The 25,691-nt window shown below is 35.2% G+C and overlaps 1 protein-coding gene across 1 annotated transcript; it reads right to left on the reverse strand.

Annotated features, from left to right (window-relative positions):
* Nucleotides 1-5,258: 5,258 nt before the first annotated feature.
* Nucleotides 5,259-25,435, reverse strand: LOC101895922 (neither inactivation nor afterpotential protein C). The gene is made up of 18 exons (XM_005188736.4): nucleotides 25,287-25,435; nucleotides 20,616-20,964; nucleotides 20,246-20,549; nucleotides 19,899-20,179; nucleotides 18,781-19,448; nucleotides 15,270-15,818; nucleotides 15,054-15,204; nucleotides 14,604-14,745; nucleotides 14,271-14,542; nucleotides 13,920-14,206; nucleotides 13,706-13,855; nucleotides 10,690-10,790; nucleotides 10,573-10,620; nucleotides 9,542-9,729; nucleotides 6,460-6,573; nucleotides 6,088-6,392; nucleotides 5,762-6,026; nucleotides 5,259-5,701 (listed from the first exon to the last, which is right to left on the reverse strand). The coding sequence occupies exons 2-18, from the start codon at nucleotides 20,898-20,900 to the stop codon at nucleotides 5,405-5,407; spliced, it is 4,407 nt and encodes a 1,468-aa protein (XP_005188793.2). The 5' UTR covers nucleotides 20,901-20,964; nucleotides 25,287-25,435; the 3' UTR covers nucleotides 5,259-5,404.
* Nucleotides 25,436-25,691: the final 256 nt, after the last annotated feature.

A 25,691-nucleotide genomic window follows, 5' to 3' on the forward strand; every position in this document is an offset into this window, starting at 1 on the left:
ATAAAATATGTAAATTTAATATGTATAAAACGAAATATACAAGTGTTTTCGTTAGTAATTTGTTATAAAATTGAACTTCTTTTTCACTTTGCAAAAGGGTTTACCTGTTGTTGTCTCTGTGCTTATAAGTCGTTGATGAGAAGAGAGAATCAAATGATTTTGTTGTCGGCCAATTGTTGCTCGGCCTAAAATTGCTCTTCCTTCAGTTGTCAATGATTTAAAATGCCGGTCGGTCGTGTCTAGAGCTCGTTAATTTTAAAGATAAAATTGAATTATAAATAATAAAAAGTATAAAATATGCAAATTTAATATGTATAAAACAAAATACTAGTGAAATGCAAGTGTTTTCCTTTGTAATTTATTATAAAATCGAACTTCTTTTCCACTTTGCAAAAGGCTTATGCTTGTTGTTGTGCTTTTGGTTTTAAGTGGTTGATGAGAAGAGAGAATCAAATGCTTTTGTTGTCGGTCAGTTGTTTCACGGTTTAAAATTGCTCTTCCTTCAGTTGTCAACAATTTTAAAAGCCGGTCGGTCGTGTTCAGTGCTCAGTAATCGTAAACGTTTAATTTAAAGGAATAAAATAATTATAAACAGTAAAAAGTATAAAATATGTTAATTTAATGCATATAAAACAAAATGCTAGTGAAATGCAAGTATTTTCGTTTGTAATTTATTAAAAAAATCGAACTTCTTTTCCGCTTCAATAAAAGGGGTATAGCTGTTATTGTCTCTGTGCTTATAAGCAGGGGTGCTCAAGAAGAAATATCTGTTTTCAGTCAAATTTCTCTTTGCTTATTAAAATCGAGAACAAAATAGTGTTAAGTCATTATTTATACAAATATTTTTTATCCATTTGCTTTATAAACTATTTTGGCAAACATTCGTGTTTAAAAACAATTAAATAGAACAGTAAAATATAAAGAAAAACAGAATTTTAATTTTCTCTTAAATTATCTCTTTTTTCTCTTCATGTTCTAGAACACGGTTTTGAGCACCCCTGTTATAAGTCTATGATGAGAAGAGAGAATCAAATGCTTTTGTTGTCGGTCAGTTGTGGCTCGGTTTAAACTTGCTCTTCCATCAGTTGCCAATAACTTTAAATTTCGTGTCGGTCGTGTCTAGTGCTCGGTAATTAAAAACGTTTAATTTAAAATAAATATTTAGCTACAAATAGAAAAAAGCATAAAATATATTATTTAAATACGTACATAACAAAATAATAGTGAAACGCAAAGTTTTCGTTTGATATTTACCAAAAAAAAATATTTATTTTTCACTTTACAAAAGTTCGTACTTGTTCTTTTCCCTTTGCTCGTGAGTAGTACATAAGAAAGGAGAAGCATCTGTTTTTGTCGTCGGTCGGTCGGTTGCTTTATTCGGTTTAAAATTGATCTCTGTCGGTTGTGTGATGAAATAATTGTTATAAGATAGAATAAATGTCTTTAAAAATTGGCAAGGCCTTAAAAATGGAGCCGTTCAAATTTTTTTAAATTTTTATAAATGATTGCCAAAGTAAATGAGCCATTGAGCCCACTTTTAGTCAAGTTAGTGCTATTGTTGAAATTGAAAAAGAATGTATGAGAAAGAAAAAATATAAATTTGTTTCTGGTCATGATATGTTGTGTTTTCGGTCGGTTTCTTTATATATTGATGCTTTAATACTTCGCTGGAGTTTTTTATAGCAAATATTTGTTATTCATGGTTTTTAAAGTTGTAACACGGAATCAACGTAAAGTTCAAAAAGGTAAGTTGGCTTAAATAACACAGTCATTAACAAACTTGTGAGGTTTTCTCTGGCATTTCATTCCTCTCTACTTTAAAACTGAAATAAGACAGACAAAATGAACCTTTCAGCGATTTTGGAGCAAACCAAGTGTTAACAACACTTACTTGCTCATTCTTCAGTTGTCAAAAGTTTAAATGCCGGTCGGTCGTGTTCAGTGCTCGTTAATCGTAAATGTTTAATTTAAAATAAAAAATGTATTTTAAGTAATAAAAAGTATAAAATATGTACATTTAATATGTACAAAACAAAATACTAGCGAAATACAAATGTTTTCGTTTGTAATTCATTATAAAATAAAACTTATTTTTCACTTTGCAAAAGGCTTATGTTTGCTGTTGTTCTTTTGCTTATGAGTAGAAGATGAGAAGAGAGAATCAAATGTTTTTGTTGTCGGTCAGTTGTGGCTCGGTTTAAAATTGCTCTTCCTTCATTGTCGATAATTTTAAATATCGGTCGGTCGTGTCTAGTGCTCGTTAATCGCAAACGTTTTATTTTAAAGATACAAATGAATTATAAATAATAAAAAGTATAAGAAATGTATGTAAGAAATATTAATGAAATGCAAGTGTATTCGTTTGTAGTTTATTATAAAATCGAACTTCTTTTCCACTTTGCAAAAGAGTAATACTTGTTGTTGTCTCTGTGCTTATAAGTCGTTGATAAAAAGAGAGAATCAAATGCTTTTGTTTTCGGTCAATTGTTGCTCGGCCTAAAATTGCTCTTCCTTCAGTTGACAAAACTTTAAATGGATGTCGGTCGTGTCTACTGCTCGTTAATCGTAAATGTTTAATTTAAAATTAAAAAATTAATTATAAATAATAAAAGTATAAAATATGTAAATTTAATATGTATAAAGCAAAATAAATGCAAGTGCTTTTCTTTGTAATATAAAATCGGACTTTATTTAAAGGGTAATGTTTTTTGTTGTTCTTTTGCTTATGAATAGAAGATGTGAAGAGAGAATCAAATGCTTTTGTTGTCGGTCAGTTGTGGCTCGGTTTATAATTGCTCTTAATCAGCACTGCTCAAGAAAAAATATCTCGTTCCTGCCAAATTTCTCTTTGCCTATTTAAATCACGAACAAAACAGTGTTAAGTCATTATTTATACAAATATTTTTTATCCATTTGCATTAAAAAATTTTTGGCAAACATTCATGTTTAAAAACTATTAAATGGAATCGTAAAATAAATAAAAAAATGAAATTTAATTTTCTCTTAAATTATATCTTTTTTCGGCTCAAGTTCCAAAATACGGTTTTGAGCATTTTCAATAATTTTAAATCTCGGTCGGTCGTGTCTATTGCTTGCCAAAGTTTAATTTAAACGAAAAAAACTTATTATAAATAATAAAAAGTAAAATAAATTTAAATTAATGTAAGTGTTTCCTTTAATTTATTGTAAAATCGAACTCCTTTGTCCCTTTACAAATGGGTTATACTTGTTGGTTGTCTCGTTACATATGAGTAGCAGCAGAGAGAATAGAGAACTTTTGACGTCGGCCAGATGTTGATCGGTTTGAAATTGCTCTTTCTTCAGTTGTCAATAATATTAAATGTCAGTCAGTCGTGTCTTGCACTCGGTAATGGAAAACGGTTAATTAAAAACAAGTTAAAAAGCAGTAAGTTCGGCCGGGCCGAACTTTTAATACCCTCCACCATTTACAACGAATTTGGAAATTTTCAAAAAATAAAATCCTTAACAAATTCTGTTAAAATTTTAAAAATACCGAATATAGCCGTTATATTGGGGTCTATACGACGTGGACATACATATGCATTGTTTGTCATAAGCCATTACCATATTCAAATTCGAAACTGGACCCGCACCGACAATTTTCTGTCACAGACTGTAGTTCCCATAACGAACTTCAAATACCAAATTTTAAACAATTCCGGTTAATAATGTCGCTAAAATCATCAAAATACCGAATATAGGGAGGTACCGTTATATTGGGGCTATACGAAGACCAGGACCTGCAAAGACAATTTTCTGTCTTAGGGTGTAGTATCCATTTGGAACTTCAAATACCAGATTTGAAACAATTCCCGTGAAAAATGTCGCTAAAATCATCAAAATACCGAATATCGGGAGGTACCGTTATATGGGGGCTATACGAAGACATAGACTTGCACAGACAATTTTCTATCTTAGGGTGTAGTATCCATTTGGAACTTCAAATACCAATTTTGAAACAATTCCGGTGAATAACGTCGCTAAAATCATCAAAATACCGAATATCCGGAGGTACCGTTATATGGGAGCTATATGAAAACGTGGACCTACATGGCTCATTTACGAACTTAACCTGCCTACTGGAAAAATAAACATGTGTGCAAAATTTTAGTCATCTATCTCAATTTATTCGAAAGATAGCGTGATTACAACAGACAGACAGACAGACGGACAGACAGACAGACAGACAGACAGACGGACAGACAGACAGACGGACATCGCTAAATCGACTTAGAATTTTACGCTGATCAAGAATATATATACTTTGTTGGGTCTGACATGAGTATTTCGAGGAGTTACAAACGGAATGACAAAGTTAATATACCCTCCATAGTATGGTGGAGGGTATAATAATTATACGCAATGAAAGGTGTAAAACATGTTGTAAAGTAATAAAATATAAAGAACATAAAATGTGTTTTTTATTTAATGCATACAAAAAAAAAAAAAAAAAACAAAAAAAAAAGAAATAATAATAATAATAATAATAATAAATAAATAAATAGATAAAAAATAAAAAAAATTATACTGAAAATTCAAGTGTTGTCCCATTGCTTATAAGTAGTAGATAAGAGAATTGGAAGATGTTATTGTCTATGGTCGGTTGCTCGGCTCGGTTTAAAATTCTGTTATACATCAATTAAACCCAGTAGGTAAACCCTACAGAAAGCTTCAGTGTAAACATACAATAAGAAAGGAATGTTACATTTTTAACAAATTTTACCATGAAACCAAGGTCGTCATCAAAATGGTAAGATTCTATTTTTAGTGATTTTTCATTTGCTGGTGATTTTTAGACAACTTAGTACTGGCAGCACTGCTGCTGTTGTTTGTTTCCCCTTAAGTTGTCTGTTATTTTAAACTTCGTCTCTTAGCAGTTTTTTTTTTAAACGTTAATGTTCTAATTTGAGAGACAAGTCTGATATAAAGGTTATACAATTTGGGGATTTTTTTTTTATTTTGCTCACATAAAATGGAATCATTTGGAAATTAAAGTGTATTTTTTTTAATATTGTAAAACATGCATTCTCTGGCATTCCCTTTTCTTGAGCGTAGTTACGAAGGAATCACAAAAAACATATATACGCAATTTTATCCGTGCATAAATGTTTCAATTTTGGCTCAGCGTAGGCATACCCATACCCAGATGTTCGGGACTACTGTAATGTCACATGTGTTTACTATTAACGTTTTCTTTTAACAAAACAATTTTTTTTTTTAATTTTATTTCCTTGCAATTATTATTATTAATTCTTAAATTCTTTATTGAAAACTATTAAAATATGAATTTCATTTATTTGCTTCTTACACTCTACAGTCGGGTGGTTGGTTTCTTTACTAATAAGGTAGAATTTTCTGGAAAACCATACGATTTTCTTTTGTCTTAAATATCAAAAGCATCACCGGTAAATGTCACTTCCGAGTTATCAGCCTCTGCATAATTGTTGCTTGTATCTTCATAGGATGAGGTTGCCTGTTGTTGACTACGTCCACCGAATTTGCTGGCTCCACCGTACTGTGTGCCCTCATCAAACTTTCTACCGGTGGGACGTAGTTTGGGAGGTTGGAAAGTCTGTTGGCTATTCGAATTGAAATCGTAATTTGTGGTGTTGGCATCGTTGCGATTGTAATTTGTTTTACGTAGCATCGCCTTGAAATTATAGGGTGCGTCCTCGGTGTCCTAAAAGAGAAGCAGACAATATTCATTTCTGATTTTTTACTGTTTTTTAAGAGAACTTACCCCATAATCACCACGATTACCCATCATGTTTTGTAGTTCTTGTACAGGATTTTGCGACACTGGAGGATAAGAATTGCGCATATTATTCTGTTGTCTATTGGGCTGATACATATTGGGTGGCATTGGCGGAGGTGGTGGTGCTGGGTAGCCCTTTAAACTGTTACGCCTCGACCCCCAACGTTGTGGTTGTGAATTGTAATTATTGGGATTATAATAGGAATTATAATTCGGATTGTAATTGTTCATTTGCATTTGAACTTGGTTTCTAAAAAAAAAAAGGAAATACATTAGAATAACGGAATAGCATAGTTTCATTCTGAATTTACCTTCTCATTATATGCGGATCACGATAGAAATTCTGATTATAAATTACATCACTCTCTCCCATACGATCCCAGTTGGTCTGGCAAGCCTGTTCCTTTTTGTAGGCATTATAGGTCAATAATTGTGATGTCATCGATGGGTTCCTTTGCAATGGACTATCCCAGGCTTCTTCGTCGTACATATTGTTCATTACTGTTGAAGTCGAGGGTATGGATTGTCGTGCCAAGGAATTTGCTGGATCCACCATATATTGTGTGTCGTAGAATGGAATTTGATCCAAACGTATGGGAATTTTTCGTACCGCCACCTGTAATATAAAAATTGAGAAATGTTTAAAAAAGGTAAATAGTATTTCAGAATAGTCATAAATATACCGGCATTGGTCCCAATTGGGCTGAGTTCACTTCTCTGGTATTAATGCGATCAAATGGCACTGCCCGAGTACATTTATTCAGACCAGCAACAACACGCTGATTGTAAATGTGGACCTGTAATTTAGTAATGTGGAGAAAAAACATATTATAATGTTTGAAAAATTTTAGGAAACTATTTAAAAAACAAGACATAACAATTCTGAAAACCTCACAAGAAATTAAAAGATCTTGCTTTGCTTGTTTAAGAGAAAATTTCATTCGAAAGCGAGTATATTGTACTCTTGTCGAGTACTCTTTTTTTTTGTTATATCGTTGTTGTAATTCTATATATGCATACATATTTTTTCAAACCACAAACGCTCTTAGAGCAAATTCTCACTTTATTTCGAGCGAATCGGGCTCACTTTAATTTTTAAAAAAATAGTAACTCGAGAGCGCTCTTACACAAAAAAAGAAAAAAAATCTATTGGAGAATACTCCGAGCAATCCCACCCACGAACAAGTTGCACTGCCGAGTGAAAACGAGCAATTCTGTTCTCTGACTGCTCTTAATCTAAATGCCGACTTCTGCGTGGATTAAAATATTTAAAGCCCCAAACTTATAAAAAGTTTGTGATAACTGGAAGTTGACCAGGGGTTTTCGATACCTGCCAAAATAGGTGCAAATAAAAACTGTTTGTGTGAAATACATCCCAATATTTTTGTTTACATAAAATCTGGTGTGAAGATAGGATATATCGGCTCAATCCTTCTGGTACCTTCCCACAACGGGTCAACATTTCAAATAACCATAAAGCTCATAAAACACGAAATGGGCACCCTATTCTGATTGGTATTGGGCACATTTCAATATTTCTATCAGTACAAGATCTAGTGTGAAGATGGAATGCATCGAACTAGTCCTTCTGGTACCTCCTCCACAATGAAGTTCATACTTCAAATAACCAAAACCCTCATAAAATTCGAAATATGCATTCGATTTTCTTTAAATTTCACACATCGCTATATTTTTTGTTAACACAAGATCTAGTGTAACGATAATATCTATCGGCATATTCCTTCCGGTACTACCCCCACAAAGGGTAACCATTTTCAATACTTATATCTCTCATGACTTGCGAAGTTTAGATTTTTTTCTACCATGGTATATCTAAATAATTCCCTGATTCTAGTACCTCCCCCTCAACTGGGTCAAAAAAATCGCCTATAAAAGCGAAATAAGATGGGACGTATCTGTCCACCTATTCTAGTATTCTCCTTCACCAAATAAGCATATGATTCCTTCTAAAATTCGGACATTCCAATATTTATGCTAACACGAGATCTGGTAGATCTGAAGATAGAAGATATCGGTCCACCCCTTCTGGTACCTCCCCCACAAAGGGTCAAGATTTTTATAATTTTCTTTTCAAATTTAACATATCTCAATATTTTTATTAACAAAAAATCTGGTGTGAAAATGGGATATATCGGTCCAGCCCTTCTGGTACCTCCACCACAAAGGGTCATTTTTCGTATAGCTGTCATAACTTGCGAAACAAGTCAGCAATTTTTTCAAACTTAGTATATCTAAATATTGCTATTAACCAGAGGTATTATGTGATGAAAATCATCCTCCCCACAAAGGTTACAATTTTGATCAACAATTATTCGAAAATAAATATTGGATTTTTTTTTAAATTTCGCTAATCCAAATATTTATATCATTATTTGATGGAGTGTAATACTTTAGTCCACTATATGTGGTACCTCAAGCACATTTCAATATTTTCCAAAAATTATCACGTATCTTGTATAAAGTGAAGGAGGTAGTCCATATAGACTTAGTCGGATACGAAATGGACTATATTGGTCCAGTCCTTTGGAACCTCCCCAACGAAGGATTAAAAGTTTGAAAAATCATAACAAAAGTTAAAGCTGTTAAAAAATTAACATTGGCTGAGGGTATACATCTGTTCGCACATCTGATGCATACTTTTATACCCTCCACCATACTATGGAGGGTATATTAACTTTGTCATTCCGTTTGTAACTCCTCGAAATACTCATGTCAGACCCAACAAAGTATATATATTCTTGATCAGCGTAAAATTCTAAGTCGATTTAGCGATGTCCGTCTGTCTGTCTGTCTGTCTGTCTGTCCGTCTGTCTGTCTGTCTGTCTGTCTGTCTGTCCGTCTGTCTGTCTGTCTGTTGTAATCACGCTATCTTTCGAATAAATTGAGATAGATGACTAAAATTTTGCACACATGTTTATTTTTCCAGTAGGCAGGTTAAGTTCGTAAATGAGCCATGTAGGTCCACGTTTTCATGTAGCTCCCATATAACGGTACCTCCGGATATTCGGTATTTTGATGATTTTAGCGACGTTATTCACCGGAATTGTTTCAAAATTGGTATTTGAAGTTCCAAATGGATACTACACCCTAAGATAGAAAATTGTCTGTGCAAGTCTATGTCTTCGTATAGCCCCCATATAACGGTACCTCCCGATATTCGGTATTTTGATGATTTTAGCGACATTTTTCACGGGAATTGTTTCAAATCTGGTATTTGAAGTTCCAAATGGATACTACACCCTAAGACAGAAAATTGTCTTTGCAGGTCCTGGTCTTCGTATAGCCCCAATATAACGGTACCTCCCTATATTCGGTATTTTGATGATTTTAGCGACATTATTAACCGGAATTGTTTAAAATTTGGTATTTGAAGTTCGTTATGGGAACTACAGTCTGTGACAGAAAATTGTCGGTGCGGGTCCAGTTTCGAATTTGAATATGGTAATGGCTTATGACAAACAATGCATATGTATGTCCACGTCGTATAGACCCCAATATAACGGCTATATTCGGTATTTTTAAAATTTTAACAGAATTTGTTAAGGATTTTATTTTTTGAAAATTTCCAAATTCGTTGTAAATGGTGGAGGGTATTAAAAGTTCGGCCCGGCCGAACTTACTGCTTTTTAACTTGTTTAACTTGTTTTTTTTTTATTTCTTGCATATGATATGAATCACTCACTGAAATCAGACAAAAATGCAATTATGATTGATAATAATGCAAAAGTATAAGCAGGCACTCACCTGTTGGCATAGGTTAACAAATTCTTGAAACTTGGCTGCACGATAATGCAATAAGACCTGGAACAATGATTTCTCCCGCCATTTGCGTACATAGTGTCGAATAAATTCAGCTGTCTCTTGATTCACTTGTCCATTCTTGTCCACCAAAGGTTGGAAACGCGCTTTACCACCACGGTAGTCACGGTAAGCTGAAAAGACACAACAAGAACAAAAAAAATGAAATGAATAAAACGCATTTTTAGTTAAATAAACTTTGATGTAGTGTTATAGAATGGTGGAAACAAGAAAAGAGGCAATAATCTGCTCTGCACTGCACTCGGCGACAATGTTTGAAAAACACGGGTCAAGGTTTTTATGCGGTTGATGGCGTCATAAGGCGCTAATTTAATTAATTTTTCATTTATTTTCTATACATTCACACCTTTTGAATTGTTCGCAAGGGGATGACATGTGCTCAAGAGGGGGCGCGCTAGAATAAGGGACGGTAAATTGATATGACAAATTTGTCATATCAAGGTTTTCGGTGTTAGAAAACAATTTTTATCGTCCCCATTACATGGAGAGAGAGAGTTGCCAGTATTTCCAACCCCGTTTGGACCCTGTTCTTTTTTTCCATAAGGCGAAATGTGCAGAGCTTTTGATGTTATTAGAAAGATTGAAACGTAGTGTTTTCTCAAATTTATTTGGAACAAAATTAAATATATATGTTTTAGATATTAGTATGTGTTTGTTTTTGTTTTCTCTTACTAAATGTTAAGTATATTTATGCATATTCGGATTGATTGATAGATATTTCTCAAATCTCGTTATAAATGTAGGACGTTGAAAATACGTCATAAGTGTAGCGAACGAGCACATCGTTTCGTTTTCTTACTCGTCTTCTTGATCGAAAATCATGCTTTCGCGCTGAGATATGCGTGCAGCAGACAAGGCCTCCTCTTTGCGAGATTCTTCGAAATTATCCTCGGCCTCTGAGGGGGTTTCACTAACGTCTACATACTCAACATCTACACCAAGATATTGATTATTACCTTTTTGTATTTTAGCGGCAGCAACATCGAGGGTACCAGGAGCTTTACCTAGAGGAAGAGGAAGAATAGATTTATATACATTTATATATTTTCAATTGTAATATTCAAGGCACATACCTGCTTCTGGTTTTCCCCCGGTTTTGACACGTTTTCTAGCCAATAGGGCACGAATCATCGATTGGACCTTAATGATTTTCTTTACTTGGGTTTCGTACAATCTGAAATGTAAATATTGGGGTTTATGATTTCAAATAAGCAGTGTTTGAGTATGTCTTTATCAGAAAAAAATGTTTCCTATACTAAGCGAAAAATTGGGCCTTAAGGGCCCACTTGGTCAAAATATTGGCAAAGCTCTTATTTAAACGTTTTTGCGCGTTTAAGGGCCTTGAAAGATCTGAATTGCGATTTTTTTTTAATTTTTTTAAAAATTGTTCGGTTAACTATGGTAAAGTTACAGAAAATATAGTTCAAAATTCGAAAAATGCCCAAATAAGAAATTCGTTTTGCCTGTAGGTCGAGATTTTTGGAATGTACTCCCCGAGACACGCCTCTACCGCACTTCAATTTGAATTTTTATATTCTGGTCCTTAAATGAGGAGTTGGAAGGTTATAATTTATGTTCTTTTTATACCCTCCACCATACATTGTATGGAGGGTATATTAAGCTCGTCATTCCGTTTGTAACTCATCGAAATAATAAGTTTAGACCCAACAATGTATATATATTCTGGATCAGCGTCAAATTCTAAGACGATTTAGCCGTGTCCATCCGTCGGTCTGTTGTAATCACGCTACAGTCAAAACTAATTAAGATAGGAAGCTAAAATTTTGTACATATCTGTCTTTTGTCTGCAGGAAGGTCAAGTTCGAAGAAGGGCTATATCGGCCCCCATACAACGGTTCAATATTCGGTAATTTGATGATTTAAGCCACATTTTCAATGGGATTGTCTGAAATTATACGCAAAGAGTTCTTTATAAGAACTTGACCACCTGAAAGAGAATTTTTTTATATAGGTCGACGATATCGTATAGCCCCCATATAACTGTACCTCCCGATATTTGGTATTTTGATGATTTTAGCCACTTTTTTAAGGGAATTATTTGAAATTCTACACAAGGAGTTTTCTGTAAGTACTTTACCACCTGAAAGGGAATTTTATATATTAGTCCATGATATCGTACAATGGTGCTCCTCGATATTTTGATGTTTTTAGCCACATTTTTGAATGGGACAGTCTACAAAATCCACACAAGGAGTTCTCCCTGAGTACTTTACCCCCTGGAATAGAATTGTCTATATAGGTCTACGTTTGGGTATTGCACCCATATAACGCTACCCTGAGGTATTCTATATTTCCACGATTTTCACGACATTATTCACCGGAATTGCGTCAAATTTCGTATTTGAATTTCGCAATGGGTACTACAACCTATGGAGGAAAATTGTCTATGCAGGTTCACGGTTCAGTATAGCCCCCATACAACGATACCTTCCTTTATTCAGTATTTTGGTGATATTAGCGACATTATTTACCGGAATTGCGTCAAATTTCGTTTTTGAAGTTCGGAAACGTTACTACGGCCTTTCACAAAAATTTTCTTATCCAGAACCACGTCTTTGTATAGCCTCCATACAAAGGTTTTAATGTGAGTGGTCTTTTTTTACGTGTATTTTTTTTTTGACAAATTTTCAAGTTCCTTTCGAATGGTGTAGGGTATAAAAATTCGGCCCGCCCGAACTTAGCTGCTTTTTTACTTGTTTGTGATAAATTATCATGTAATTTAAGTTACAAAAATTTAATAAAATGGTCCTTCGACTTGCTTAAGTAAAGGACCAAACCTTGGAGATGTCTTAACTTTTGGTCCTTCGAGATGGGAAAAAAGAAATTATTTTGTTGTAGATCTTAAAAACCATGTAAATCAAATGTGGTCTTCGACTTTTATCGTCGATACATATTTGCCTGAAATATATTATACCAGGGAATTTCTTTATACTATCAGCATTTTCTATACATTACCTTTCTCAAAAGGGCTCAATAGATTTCAAAAACATTTCTAACAGACTTTCCAAAAGTTTATCTTCAAACTGTAGTCCTTCGACTTGACAAATACAGTCTCCTCCGTATATATGTACTTCTTGTGATTAACATGCAAATCAAATTGTTTATAACTAAGTGATAGATTAAAATTTAATAAAATGGTCCTTCGACTTGCTGATTTAAATTAAAAGTAAACGAACAAAAGACCTTAAAATTTCTGTTTCTGTCATTGAAAGTGAGTCAAAAATATTTTGAAAAATTATTTAAATCAAACTGTCGTAATTTTGATCCTCAGAGCTGTAATTTCGATATTATACTTGCGAATCCCCTCTATTCTATCCGGATTTTCTATACGCAGACGTTCTTAACGATCCATAGATAGTAAAAACTTCGAATAGACTTCAAAGACTCAAAAGTTTATTATTTGGTCCTTCGACTTGGGAATATGAAATGTATGTTATTAAAACGTAATTGACCAAATTGGTCCTCCGATCTACAAAACCCGTCTTACACGTTATAAGGTTAGGTTGAATAGGGGGGCGAAACAGTATACACCTGTTGTGTGCTCTAGTTTAAAAGCTTGTTGGAAGAAGACCAGCAGTTTACATTCTGTTATATTTAAAATTCAGTTGCCTTAACCCCAATTTCTTAACTTTTTTATTTCATTTACCATGATCTGATAAGGTATGGTATGGAGCTGTTCCCTAAAAATTAGAATCTGATATTTGCAAACGCTTGGCATTGGCAGAGAAAATGCTCCAATAATTTGCCATCTTCCCCGTATGACCTGTATATGCTGTTATCTGCACATCCTCGTTTATACAGATGACCTTGTAGAGCCAGATGCCCCGTAAGGATGCCACGTTATTAACACTAAAGTTAAAGCAAAAGTCAAAGTCATATTTAAAATATAGTGGAGTTTGAATTAAAATCTGAATTGTATTTCTTTCATTTGATGGGAATAAAAACGTCCATTTTAAATTTGGTCCTTCGAGCTGTGTGATTCATATTATCTACTTGCACGATAAGTAATACTGAAACCACTCTGTTCTATCGGTATTCAAAAAAGTTTAGGTATTTAATTCCACTTACCTGGCCAAGAATTCATCATTGTAATAACGCAAGAACACCTTCGATTTTCCAATATCCCAACCTTCCATTTTCAGACGGATCAAAAGTAAACGGCAATTTTCACGGGTTATATCAACAGTTTCGTCGAAATCGAAAGCCAAAAATTTATAACTATCAAAAACAAAGCAGACAGTTTTTGTCACTCTTAAATCTCATATTCATTCATTTTACTCACCGCCTGAGAAACTCATCATAAGACAAACGACAAGAATAGCCCTGCTGGCGGCCAATAACCGTGTCAACGACACCCAGTGCCTTCATTTGCTGTTGCACCATATCGGTGTGGAAGGCCCGTGGCTTGTACTCCAAGTCGGAACGAATGCATCGCACAAAGTGCACACCAATATTTGAATTTTGGCTAAGAATTTTGAGCATAGTCAAGCATGTATAACGGAAATTGGCAGCCATTGTACGTAAATTATTGACCTGCGATATAACACCGGTCGACAGGGTGTTTAGAGTCTAAGAAATAGGGAATATTAAAAATATTATTATTTTAAATAATATATATTTATCGCCATATTACATATGATCTCCTTTGCGAATCATCAGCATGTTGGACACTTTCAAAATTCATTGTCAAATTGCCAGCCTTGGTCAGTTGATTGGTAAACATAACCATAACATTTTCATCCATTGACGAACGGAAGGCCTCAATCATTTCGGGTGGCACGAAGTCACGATTGATGTCGGTAAAGGCTCGAGTATCGTAGACAATGCGTCCGGTATAGTGGGCCACAGAAATCTCCGTGGCCGTATGTTTCTTAACGAATTGGCTGCTCTTTTCCAAAACGCGATCTTTAAATGCAAAGGATTTTTTAAGGAATGTTTGGAGAAAGTTTGGTAAGAGTGATCTTACCCATTATCAAGTCCTGATCTTGACTCATACGCGAAGCATCATCAATGATATAGAATAGGCCATCTGGTTTGGTAAGAAGATTATCCAAAGCCGTTTTGTTGTCATAGAAATTTAAATTGACTGGTGGTAGGTCATCAGCTTCCTAAAATTAGAAAATAAAGAATTTTTTCGTATTCCTTCAGAACTCTGTCAATCCTTTCCAAAGAACCGCTGTTAAAAATCTCAAAAGACCTTCGCAAAAGTTGATCAACTCATCATGATAAACATTTGGTCCTTCGACTTGTTTTCGCATCAATGCACATTTCAAATTTACATGCATAACAAATAATATATAATTTATTCAATAGTTTAACATTTAATAATTTGGACCTTCGACCTGCATCACTACAATTTAAAGGCCCATGAGCAAATTTCCTTTTCTTAAAAAAGACAAATATTCCATATTCTTACCATTTCCAGCATTTCATTGACAAAGGTACGTTGATTGTAATGATACTGCATCTGTTCATTGAAAGTGTTAATCATCAGCTGTTCCAAGCCATTGCGGTTAAAGCATTCGAAGCCGTACATATCATGGATGACAATGGAGTTGGTATCACCACTAAAAAGAAAAAAAAATAAAGATTACAAATCTCAAAAATCCCGGGTAATATCTTCTATACTCACAAAACAGCCCTGGGGAATGCCATGTTCATATTGATTTTATTCACAATCCAATCGACCAGACGAGAATACAAAGTCGAAGCAACAGCATCTCTAGCATTTCTAGCCTCATCCGTATTGTATTGGCGGCGCTCGGCCACACCTCCCTTGACCATAATGAAATTCGTCAGAGACCACATGAATTTCTTTTCATCCACTCGCAACAGCTCGGCAATGCGTGTCACCATTTCCGTATTATCAACCTCAGCATATTTACCCATTTGCCGGAAGCGTATATTGCCAATATTCAAGATGGCAGCCAATATTTTACGTACACTCTCCAATTGCTTATGGTTGAAATCCAAATCTTGTAAAATCGTTTCGAATTCCTTGAAACGTTCTACATTGCCCGATGGATCATCACGACGATACTTGAGTTTACCCTGTGGTGCATCGGGTGGCACGCGCAAGTAACGATAACCGTGCTCCGATTTCAAGTTGTACTCTTTCAGCAGACCCTCGGCATTTAGGTAATCGAAAAAGTAATAGAAAATGTGGAAGTTGTGTTGCATCCTGGTGGAGAATAAAATGATTATTTAAAAGTGATAAGAGATTGGGATATTCTTGAGAGATTTCATTTTCTCGACTCGATAGAAACTTTCTTAACTTAGCCTTTTATATTGGATGCAGGGATGACAATTGTTCCATTATTGCAAGGTGGGATTAACTCTGTCGTGTGTTATTGCAATCCGTTTAGAAAGCCACAAAGCAAGTGAAGTCAGAGGTCAGATTTGCTCGTTTTTACGGGCGAGAGAATAATACTCTCCAACGAGAATCAGCCGAGAGCAAAATCTGTTAGATTTCGAGCGTATTTTACACTCACTCGAAAGTGAGTAAACCCTACACACTCTTATTCGAACGGAATAGAAATAAAGAGTATACTCCATTTCGTTTTTTACTCGCCGGAGTACTCCCGCTCGAATTTGAGCGGAATTCACACTTTATTTGTATTCCTGTGAGCATTTCGGATCAATAATTAAGATATAAGTGTGGTTTTTCAAACAGTGATTAGATTTTCGTGGAGTATTGTCCTTGTGATCCGTTCAGTTATAAATTACCCAATGACAGTGGAAGCTTAGTTTAATGGCTTGAGGAGATTTATAAATCATCGACAATCTTGGGACAGCGTTCTACGAGCCTACCTTCCAGCCATGCAAATAGGTCTTAATATAGTAAAATTCATGTTTCTTACATTTGATTTGAAAAGGGCATATTGACCCTGTCTTGGTCAAAGATAAAAGATCTTCTTCAGCTATAAGTCGCGGCGGACTTATTTCCTAAGTTAGGTTGCTATTATATCGATAGAAAATGTAAGTAATGTATTTCGGGCCAGGTCCATCACGTCATTTTAGTTAAAGCGAATGGGAGCCTAGTACCCTGGTTTAATGTTAACGCTTGGGAGGACTAGTATTTAGTCAGGGCAGAACTATCAGAATTGACTGGTATCAATGCATTGCAATTTACGCACAGAATTGACAATTTTGTTTGTAAAGAACGTCCTAAAATGCCTTCCTCCACCATTCTATGGAGGGTATATTAGCTTTGTCATTCCGTTTGTATCTCCTCGAAATATTCATGATAGACCCTGAGACTATTTTGCACATATGTCCATGTGGATGCACTTTTTCGTATAACCCCCATATAACGGTTCCTCCCGATATTCGGTATTTTAATGATTTTACCGCCATCATTCACCCGAATTGTTTAAAATTTCGTATTCGAAGTTTGTAATGAGTACTACAGCCTATTACAAAAAATTACTTATGCAGGCCCACGTCTTCGTATAGCCCCCTTATAACGGTAGGTCTCGATATTCGTTATTTTAATGACTTAAGCGACGTTATTCACCGGAATTGTTTCAAATTTCTTATTTGAATATCTTAATGGGTACCACAGACTATGACAAAAAATTACTTATCCAGGTCCCCGTCTTCGTTTATATAAAGCTCATAATTTAAACGGTATTTTTCGGAATTTGTTGAAATTTTTCCAGTTCCTTCCAAATGGTGGAGGTATTAAAAGTTCGGACCAGCCGAACTTAGCTGTTTATACCCTACACCACAAGGTGGTCAGGGTATTATGTCTTTGTGCATTTGTTTGTAACAGGCAAAAGGAAACGAGATAGACCCATAGTTCCTTTTGATGATCTGCATAGAATCACTTTCTGAGTTGATTTATGCATGTCAGGCCGTCTGTCCGTCCGTCCGTCTGTCCATGTATTCTTGTGAACAAAATGCGGGTCGCATTTATTATCCTATTGAGATGAAACTTTGCAAACAACATTTGTTTGGCCCAAGGACGAACCCTATTGAAATTGGAGATAATCGGTAAAAATTTAGATATAGCTCCCATATATATCTTCGTCCGATTTGCCTTTTATTATGCACCAAAAGTGTATTATCAGCCCGAATAGTATGAAATTTTGCACATACAACCAAATAAGTATGCCAAATTTGATCGAAATCGGTTCAGATATAGCTATAGCTCCCATATATATTGTTCATCCGATTTGTTATTTTTGTCCTCCGCAGCCGTAATATGCACTCTGTAACAACAATATTTGGGGAAATATATCAAATGCAGCTCAGAAATACCTTTGCTAAATTTTATCCAGATCGGTTCAGATTTGGATATAGCTCCCATATATAACTTCGTCCGATTTACCTTTTATTGTGCACCAAACGTCTAATATTTGCCCAAATGGGATGGAATTTGGCACATACGACCGAATTTAGTCTAGAAGGTAGTATATCAAATTTGGTGAAGATCGGTTCAGATATAGCTATAGCTCCCATATATATTGTTCATCCGATTTGTTGTATTTGTTACCTACAGCCGTAATATGCACTCCGTAACAACGATATTCAGGGAAATATATCAAATACAGCTCAAAAATATCGTTGCCAAATTTTATCGAGATCGGTTCAGATTTGGATATAGTTCCCATATATATCTTTATCCAATTTCAAATTATTTGTGCACCAAATGGGCAATACAAGTCCGAATTTAAAAGATACAAATCCTTCGGCATATTTAGTCCTTTGAACTTTAAATTATAATTATAATCATAGCGTGTATGATTGAATTCTCCCTCAAAAACTTTTAATTGTTATGTGGAGCTCAACTAAATTAGCAAAGCGGTGTAGGGTATCATAAAATCGGCCCCGCCCGATTTTAGGACTTTCTTTACTGGTTTTTACTTGTTATATTTTGGATATTTTGGTAATTTTGGTACTGAAGACATGTTCTCTAAGACTAGTTGACGTAAAGCGCAGGCGTAAATCCGTGTTTCCCTGGACGTTGCACGTTTCTAAACCCACAGAAATTTCCATGAAATCTGATATTCCATAACAAATCTGATAATCAACATAGCGGATTCCAAATGTTTTTTTATTGTCATTTGGTCCTTCCATCTTAAAACATAATAACGGAGAACGTAAACAACATTCAGAAAATTATAAAAGAAAGTACTTACATATCCGAAGTGGCGACCCGTAATTTCTCCAACATGTACATATTGTAGACAGCTCCCGACATCTTACCCGTTTTGCCAAATGTCAAAAAGTATTGCATAACACACCGGGTCGAATCATTGTTGATGGGTGTGCCAGCATTGACCAAGGCCATGATGACTTTATTGCCATTCTCGACACGCTCCGTGGCACCACGATTACCGGCACCCAAATAGCACAAATGCTTAATGAGCAGCTTAACATTCGTAGACTTGCCCGAATAACTTTCACCCGAAAAGACGATATGTTGAGGTTCTTTGTGATGCAACATATCCTGATAGGCGGTATCGGCGACAGCAAAGATATGCGGCAAATTTTCCGATCTTGATTTGCAATTGTATTTGGCATGAAACTCCGGAGGGAATTCATTTTGCAACTCATTCGAATTTAGCGAGAGTAGAATGTCGCCAATGAAGGAATACGAGTTGCCCAATTCCATGCGATTGCGTAGACATTCGAGGACCACATCATCGGCAGGATTTTCAATGGCAGCCAAATCTTCGGGGAACATACGTTCCGGTTTGCCTTCGAAGCGTTTGATGAAGCCACGATCGACAAGGATTTCGGGTTCACGATAGAAACCTTGGGCCTCGCGGCTTAGCTCCAACAGTTCGGAAATGTCATTGCGCATCTGCGGGGAGATAAAGAGATGGGATTAATGAAAATGGGCGAGCAATGTCGAGCATAAGTGAAAAGATCGAATGTGTGAAGTCGAGTTCAAGTTGATGAACTATATTTGGGATTATTGGTGTGGAGGCAGATCAATCGACTTTTGGTAATGAGAAGTCTGCAATATTTGACTTATGCTCGAGGTAAAAATCGAATGTCGTCATCGATCTTCGAATTTGGGATAGTGGTTTTTTGTTAAATACTTGGAAAGCGACTCTGAATCGGGAAGTAAAAGTATCGAAAACCGAAATTCTCTGGCAAGAAGAGGAACAGTCGATTTTGAATTGCTACCCCATATCAGGGGTATCATCGAATAGAGTTTTCCCTTCACGAGTTATCATATAATCCGATATGAGTCAAATAAACTTCGAAATGGGATAGGATTTCAGTGAAATTACGGATACGGACTCACCTCATCATCATTATCGAAAAGTTCATTTAGGAATGGATGCTCAACCATTTCCACCATCATTGGCCGATTTTCCTGATTCTTTTCCAAACACTCGGCAATGAAATCGATTAGCTGTTGAGACCAATTACTCGGCTTGAATAAAGTGGGCGGCGGATTACGCACTATCTGAAAGAGAGCTCTCGATGGATGCATGTCGTAAAATGGAGGTTTACCATCGGCCAATTCAATGGTCGTTATGCCCAAGGCCCAGACATCAGCTCGAGATGTTATCTCCGGGTCTCCTAAAATAAAAATGAGATACATTTAATAAATTTGTATTTTTTTGTGATTATCTAGTCGGAACATACTAGCTTCTTGGGCCATGACCACCTCCGGAGCCATCCAGCAGGGTGAACCGATGCAGGTGCCACGTTTGCCCAAAGTTGAATCCACTTGGCGAGACAAACCAAAATCGCATAGCTTGACATTGCCCTGCTTGGTGAGCAAAATATTATCGCCTCGTATATCGCGATGCAAAACATGATTGCGATTAAGTTCCACAGCTGCTCGACAAGTTTCTCGTATGATATAGGCTATGTGCTCCTCGCGCATACGCCTATCCAGCTTCAGAAGCCTATTCACCAAATCCGTTGCAGTGCCACCACCGCAGTACTGTAAGTGTAGAGAAAAATCTTATTACCCCCTGCAAGATAGATTATTTAAAGGTACACCCCGTACCTCCATGGCAAACCATATTTCATCGGGTCCATTGCCTTTCTCCAGCTTATAGGCTCCATAAAACTCCGGCAAATTGGGGCTATTGCAATAATCCCTCAGCGTGCGATATTCCTCTTCAATGGCCACCTGATGTTCTTCATCGTAATGTTGAATCTTCAAGGCCACCATGCGATCCAATTCGAGTTCCTTGGCCCGAAATACCTTGCCACTAACGCCCTGGGCAATCTCCTCATAGATCTCGAATTTATCCGTGGGATCCGGCAATTGGGTGTAGGGTAAATACATTTCGATTCGTTTTTTTGTTTCGGATAATTCAAAACTTTTGATTTCAGAGTAGATTCCCGTTTATCTGCAAATAAAGAAAACACGTCCTAACACTCTTGGCTTTAACGTTCAAGTGTTTGATTCGCAATTGACGAAGGCAGCCCATTGGCCAATTGTTGGGTCAAAAATGTTGAGTTTTGTTGTTGGGTAATCCCATTAAAATTTCGGTTTGCGTAACACCTGAAACCGTAGCAATGCAAAACGATTTAAACCTCTCATTGACAGCAATTTTTGTCATTTCTTCTTTTCTCTTTACACGATTTACAACGTTTTACATGTCGAGCAATGGTGAATGCGATGGGGATATGAATGTTACGCTAAATGGTGTCAAAAACACACCACCATTCGTCGTAATTGGTTTAGAATTCGATTTTGTTGAGTTAAAAAAAAAACCAAGGCGCATTGACTTGGAATGGAAAACCATGAATTGAAAATTAAAATAAACTTACATTTTATTAAGTTTCAATTAAATATATAAAGCATTTTAATGTGAATTTTTGAATAATGCCTCCTAAAAAGAGACATTTCTGTAGAAGAAAAACATAATTATAAATCTTGCGAAGAGTGGTCGAAATTATAGAGAAATTGGAAGATCTATTGCAAGAACATGGACTTAGTTTCAAACAGTAACTCAAACATTGAAAACACAGGAATAATAAGTTCCAACCAAAGAAATTATATCACCCTTATCAAGAAAAATCAAAGAACGGAGTTTGAAATAAAAATTGAGTTTCGAAAGAAATATATAAAGTCAATTGGCATGTCACCTGCCAGAAGAATCTAAAAAAACTAGTTACCAAGGTCGTATGGCTTCCGAATAAATACGTAAACCTGCATTCTAAATTTTGGAAAAAGGTATTTTTTGGCATTTCTTTTTGGAGGAAAATGCGGTACCGCTCTCAGTAAAGAAAAATCACTGCTGTCAGTGAAGCATGGTGGAGAAGGAGTGACGATGTTGGGATGTGTGGCAGCTGGAGGAGTAGGCAATTTTGATTTTTTTTTGAGCGAACGATAAACAGACTGAGTTACTTAGATATACCGAAAGAATTTAAAGCAGAATATCGACGGGTTGTCCAGTTAATATTACCCTCTCCATGCATACTGCTTAAGACTTTTCACCTTATAGATTCACTGCCAAATAGATTGAGAGAGGTTTTTAAAATATCACGGATACCCAACGCGATACTATATCAAAACCTCTTATTCGATATTTTTTATATGTTATCGATTTTATAGTTATGGGAGTAGACTTTTGGAACAATAGCTTTTGAAAAGATGTATTATTTATGTTGTTTCTTACGAAAACCATAATTCGGTTTGCATTAAATTATTACTGAATTACGAAATGTTGCCACTGGTCTTGAACAGTTCGGCTGGTAGAACTGTAGTAGGGAACATCTCTCTATGGATCTGTTGTATAGATTCATTACCGTCCCTTGAAATTGGCTCTGAGGTATTTTTATTTTGGAAAATATTTGATGCTTAAAGCTTGCTATAATGCTACTTCCTGATTTATATCAAGGGTGTAATTTCCATTTTTCCTCTTTCACTTTTTCTTTTCTTCCTCAATTAATCTGAGATGCGTCATGTTGCACATTATCGATAGAGTTTTCACATTATCGGTAGAGAGACTGCCGTTTTTCATGAAATGTGTAGATTGCATTGCTTTTAGCTTTTCTAAATCAAAAATATAGTCTGGATCGATATTTGCTCGTCACATCATTCGGGCATTTAATACACTGTTTGAGTGTTCTCGGTATATCACATTATAATCTGGTTGGTTGATAAGCCAGGAAAACTAGCATTTCGCATTTTCAGCCACAACGTCTATTAGGCTCGTGCCATTCATTACCAAATGTTACCTAATTGAGACTTACCTTATAAAGAACGGAATTAACTATATTTCTCCGCCCTCAATTCTAGCATAAAAATTCCCTAGTTTAATCTTAATGTTAAGTCCGGACTGAGATCAATTCCACAAACTTTCTTTTGTCTGTTCATGGGCTCAGGAAAAAAATGTGATGTCAAGGTATTTCTTTTAAACGGAAAAGTAGATCTCAAAATATTCTATTGTCCAAAAGTTTCTTGGTCAAAAGCGAATTGCTTGAGCTCTTGGCTGTGCAATTTTAAGTGTAAGGGTCTTCCAAAATATTTTTGGGAGACAAAACTGTGACGTGAATCATTTGGTTGCTAAAGACTTTTTATATAAAAATATCCTACATGTGGATTTTTGAATTGTCACGAGCACCATCTATATTTTAATTATGTTCATGGATAGTGTTTCTGTGGACTGTGCTTGCTTTCGAACATAATTATTAAATAAGAAATGGTATAACCATGACGACGTCAACCCACCTTCTGAATATAACCCTGTTTGGGATTAAATTTGCGACTAAAATATGAAGGACGAAACTCATGGTGCAAACGCCATCTACATTTCGATTGTGTTATTTCCTTTCTGTTCTCCGTTACTCTAACGTTTATATGAATCCATAACTTTGTCTTCTACTGGTCACTTATGTTAACATTGAGAATTTTTTGTAATGGGCTAGAAATTACGAATGTCAACGAAAGTGCCTAGGGCTGGGAAAGAGTAAGTGCTAAATGCATGTACTGAGGTTATGACAGAACAAAATCCTTTTGTAATGCAAGGTTCATCAATTGAAATACATATTCGGGGAGATATTACTGTATGATGAGGCAACTTGTCCTAAATATCCTAGATATGAGTTTTTAAGATGTGACGAACGACATCTTTGTTTCAATATAACAAAATTACTTAATAATAAAAAACGTCATAAACATTGTGGCGTAAACCTACCACTTAATAATTAAACTTTTGGCGAAAATGTCATCTATCTTTCAATCGTGTTGTTTAATTTTGGTTTTCTGATATTCTAACGTCTTTATGAATCAATCTCTTTTCAACGCACTGGACACTTCCGTTGGCATTCGGAATTTTTTACAATTTTTTTATAGTAATGTGGAACAGAGATAAATTAGTTTGCTTTTTTGTGGGCTTCTTTGAACGGTGCAGCAAAAATAAATATTAAAATGCTTCAACATTCAATATAATTAAAAATATTTTTATAATGAAATACATGTTGAATTTTTAATGGTGAGGACGCCATCTACATTTTAATTGAGTTCATTGACAGTGTCTCGGCGGATAATGTATTGAATAAAATTATTTGATAAAAAACAATATGAACTTGGCGATATAAACCACTATTAAATTTAAATCCCTGTTGAGGACAAAAGTTCCGAATAAAATGTCAAGGACGATATTTTTGTGCAACACCATCTATGTTTCATTTTTGATATCATCTTCTGTAAATAACACATACTTTCAGGGGCATTTAAACAAGAGTCTTTTGAGACTAGGTCTATGCAGCACAAAAGAACTCAATGAACGATATGCATACTGTACGACTTTTCAGCTGCTGATTCTTAAGAAAAATACTGAAGTCAGAATTATGGAATTTGTCAATTAGATAACTATAGTCCAACAAAGACATCCTTTAATTAATAAAATTCGTAGATTCTTAGCCACAGCGAAAAGCTTCACAATTTGCTGAGTGCAAGGCATTTATTTATCTTTTCATTTTTATAAATTTCCATTGACACAAAAATTAAATTACAACGAGAATTTATTTTTGTTGTTGAGAAAGTTTAATGGTACAATTCTCTGAAATATCTGGAATTTTATTTAAAACTGCTCCTTTAATTTTCGATGAAGGACAACTCATTAAAATTCTTTATTACGTATCACGAATTTTTTATACTTATTAATGTTCTTTGGAATTTTTTTTTTCAAATGGATTTTATTCAGGATTGGATTCCCATACATTAAATGTCCTCCACAACTATATTTCCCATATAATTCTACAACAGTTCTCAAAAATGTTCAAAATGTTAACTCAATTATTTCTCATACACAGTATTTTCCAACAGAACTTAAATTTCGGTTATCCTTGAATGAGGTTTATTTTGTTTTTTTACAATAATTAATTAATTATTTCTTCAGCAAAAATTATCCTTTTAATCGCTTTTTTAACCAGTTAAAATTTAGATTTCTCACTGGCACTTGCTTATCCTTTAGTATCCTTAAGCAGAGTTGATCGCTTCACCCTTTTTTATGTTTGAACTCATTTAATTATTATTTCATAAATAACGCCACGTCTTTCATCGTCAATCCATAAATCAGAGTTTGCAGATTTTAATTAAATATCCTTGATGCATTTTCATTTGGCTTAATTTAATTAGCTTTCCATATTCATTTGTCATAAATTTTCTATTATCACATAAAAATAATTTTTTTTTTCAAGTCATCCAAAGGATCTTTACCCTTTCGATATCCTTTTTGAAGCTTTCACACTTTTAGTCCTTCGTTTCGATTTCGATTTGTATCCTTTCCTTTGTCACACTTTATTATTTATCCGACCGAGCGTGCAGTTCGAACTGCAGCTAAAAACTAACTGAATGCTTTCCAAATCGTCCACAAGACTTTTAGGTTTTGAGCTGACCAAATACAACGGCTGACCGACCGAATAAATGAAACCTTATATAAGTCTACACTATGAGAAATTTGGGACAATTAGCCTAGACTGCCAGCACACTATGGCAATGTGGGTGGGTAGCCAAAAGAAAAGTAACGCTAGACTGGAGCATTGAACGATTGGCGCCCAATCAAAGGTTAATTGCATTAGGGATTATACGAATGCGTGCAAAGCAAGAGACAGGGAGGAAGGC

Source organism: Musca domestica, unplaced genomic scaffold (genome assembly GCF_030504385.1).
Source record: "Musca domestica strain aabys unplaced genomic scaffold, Musca_domestica.polishedcontigs.V.1.1 19, whole genome shotgun sequence".
Classification (NCBI taxonomy): Eukaryota; Metazoa; Arthropoda; class Insecta; order Diptera; family Muscidae; genus Musca; species Musca domestica.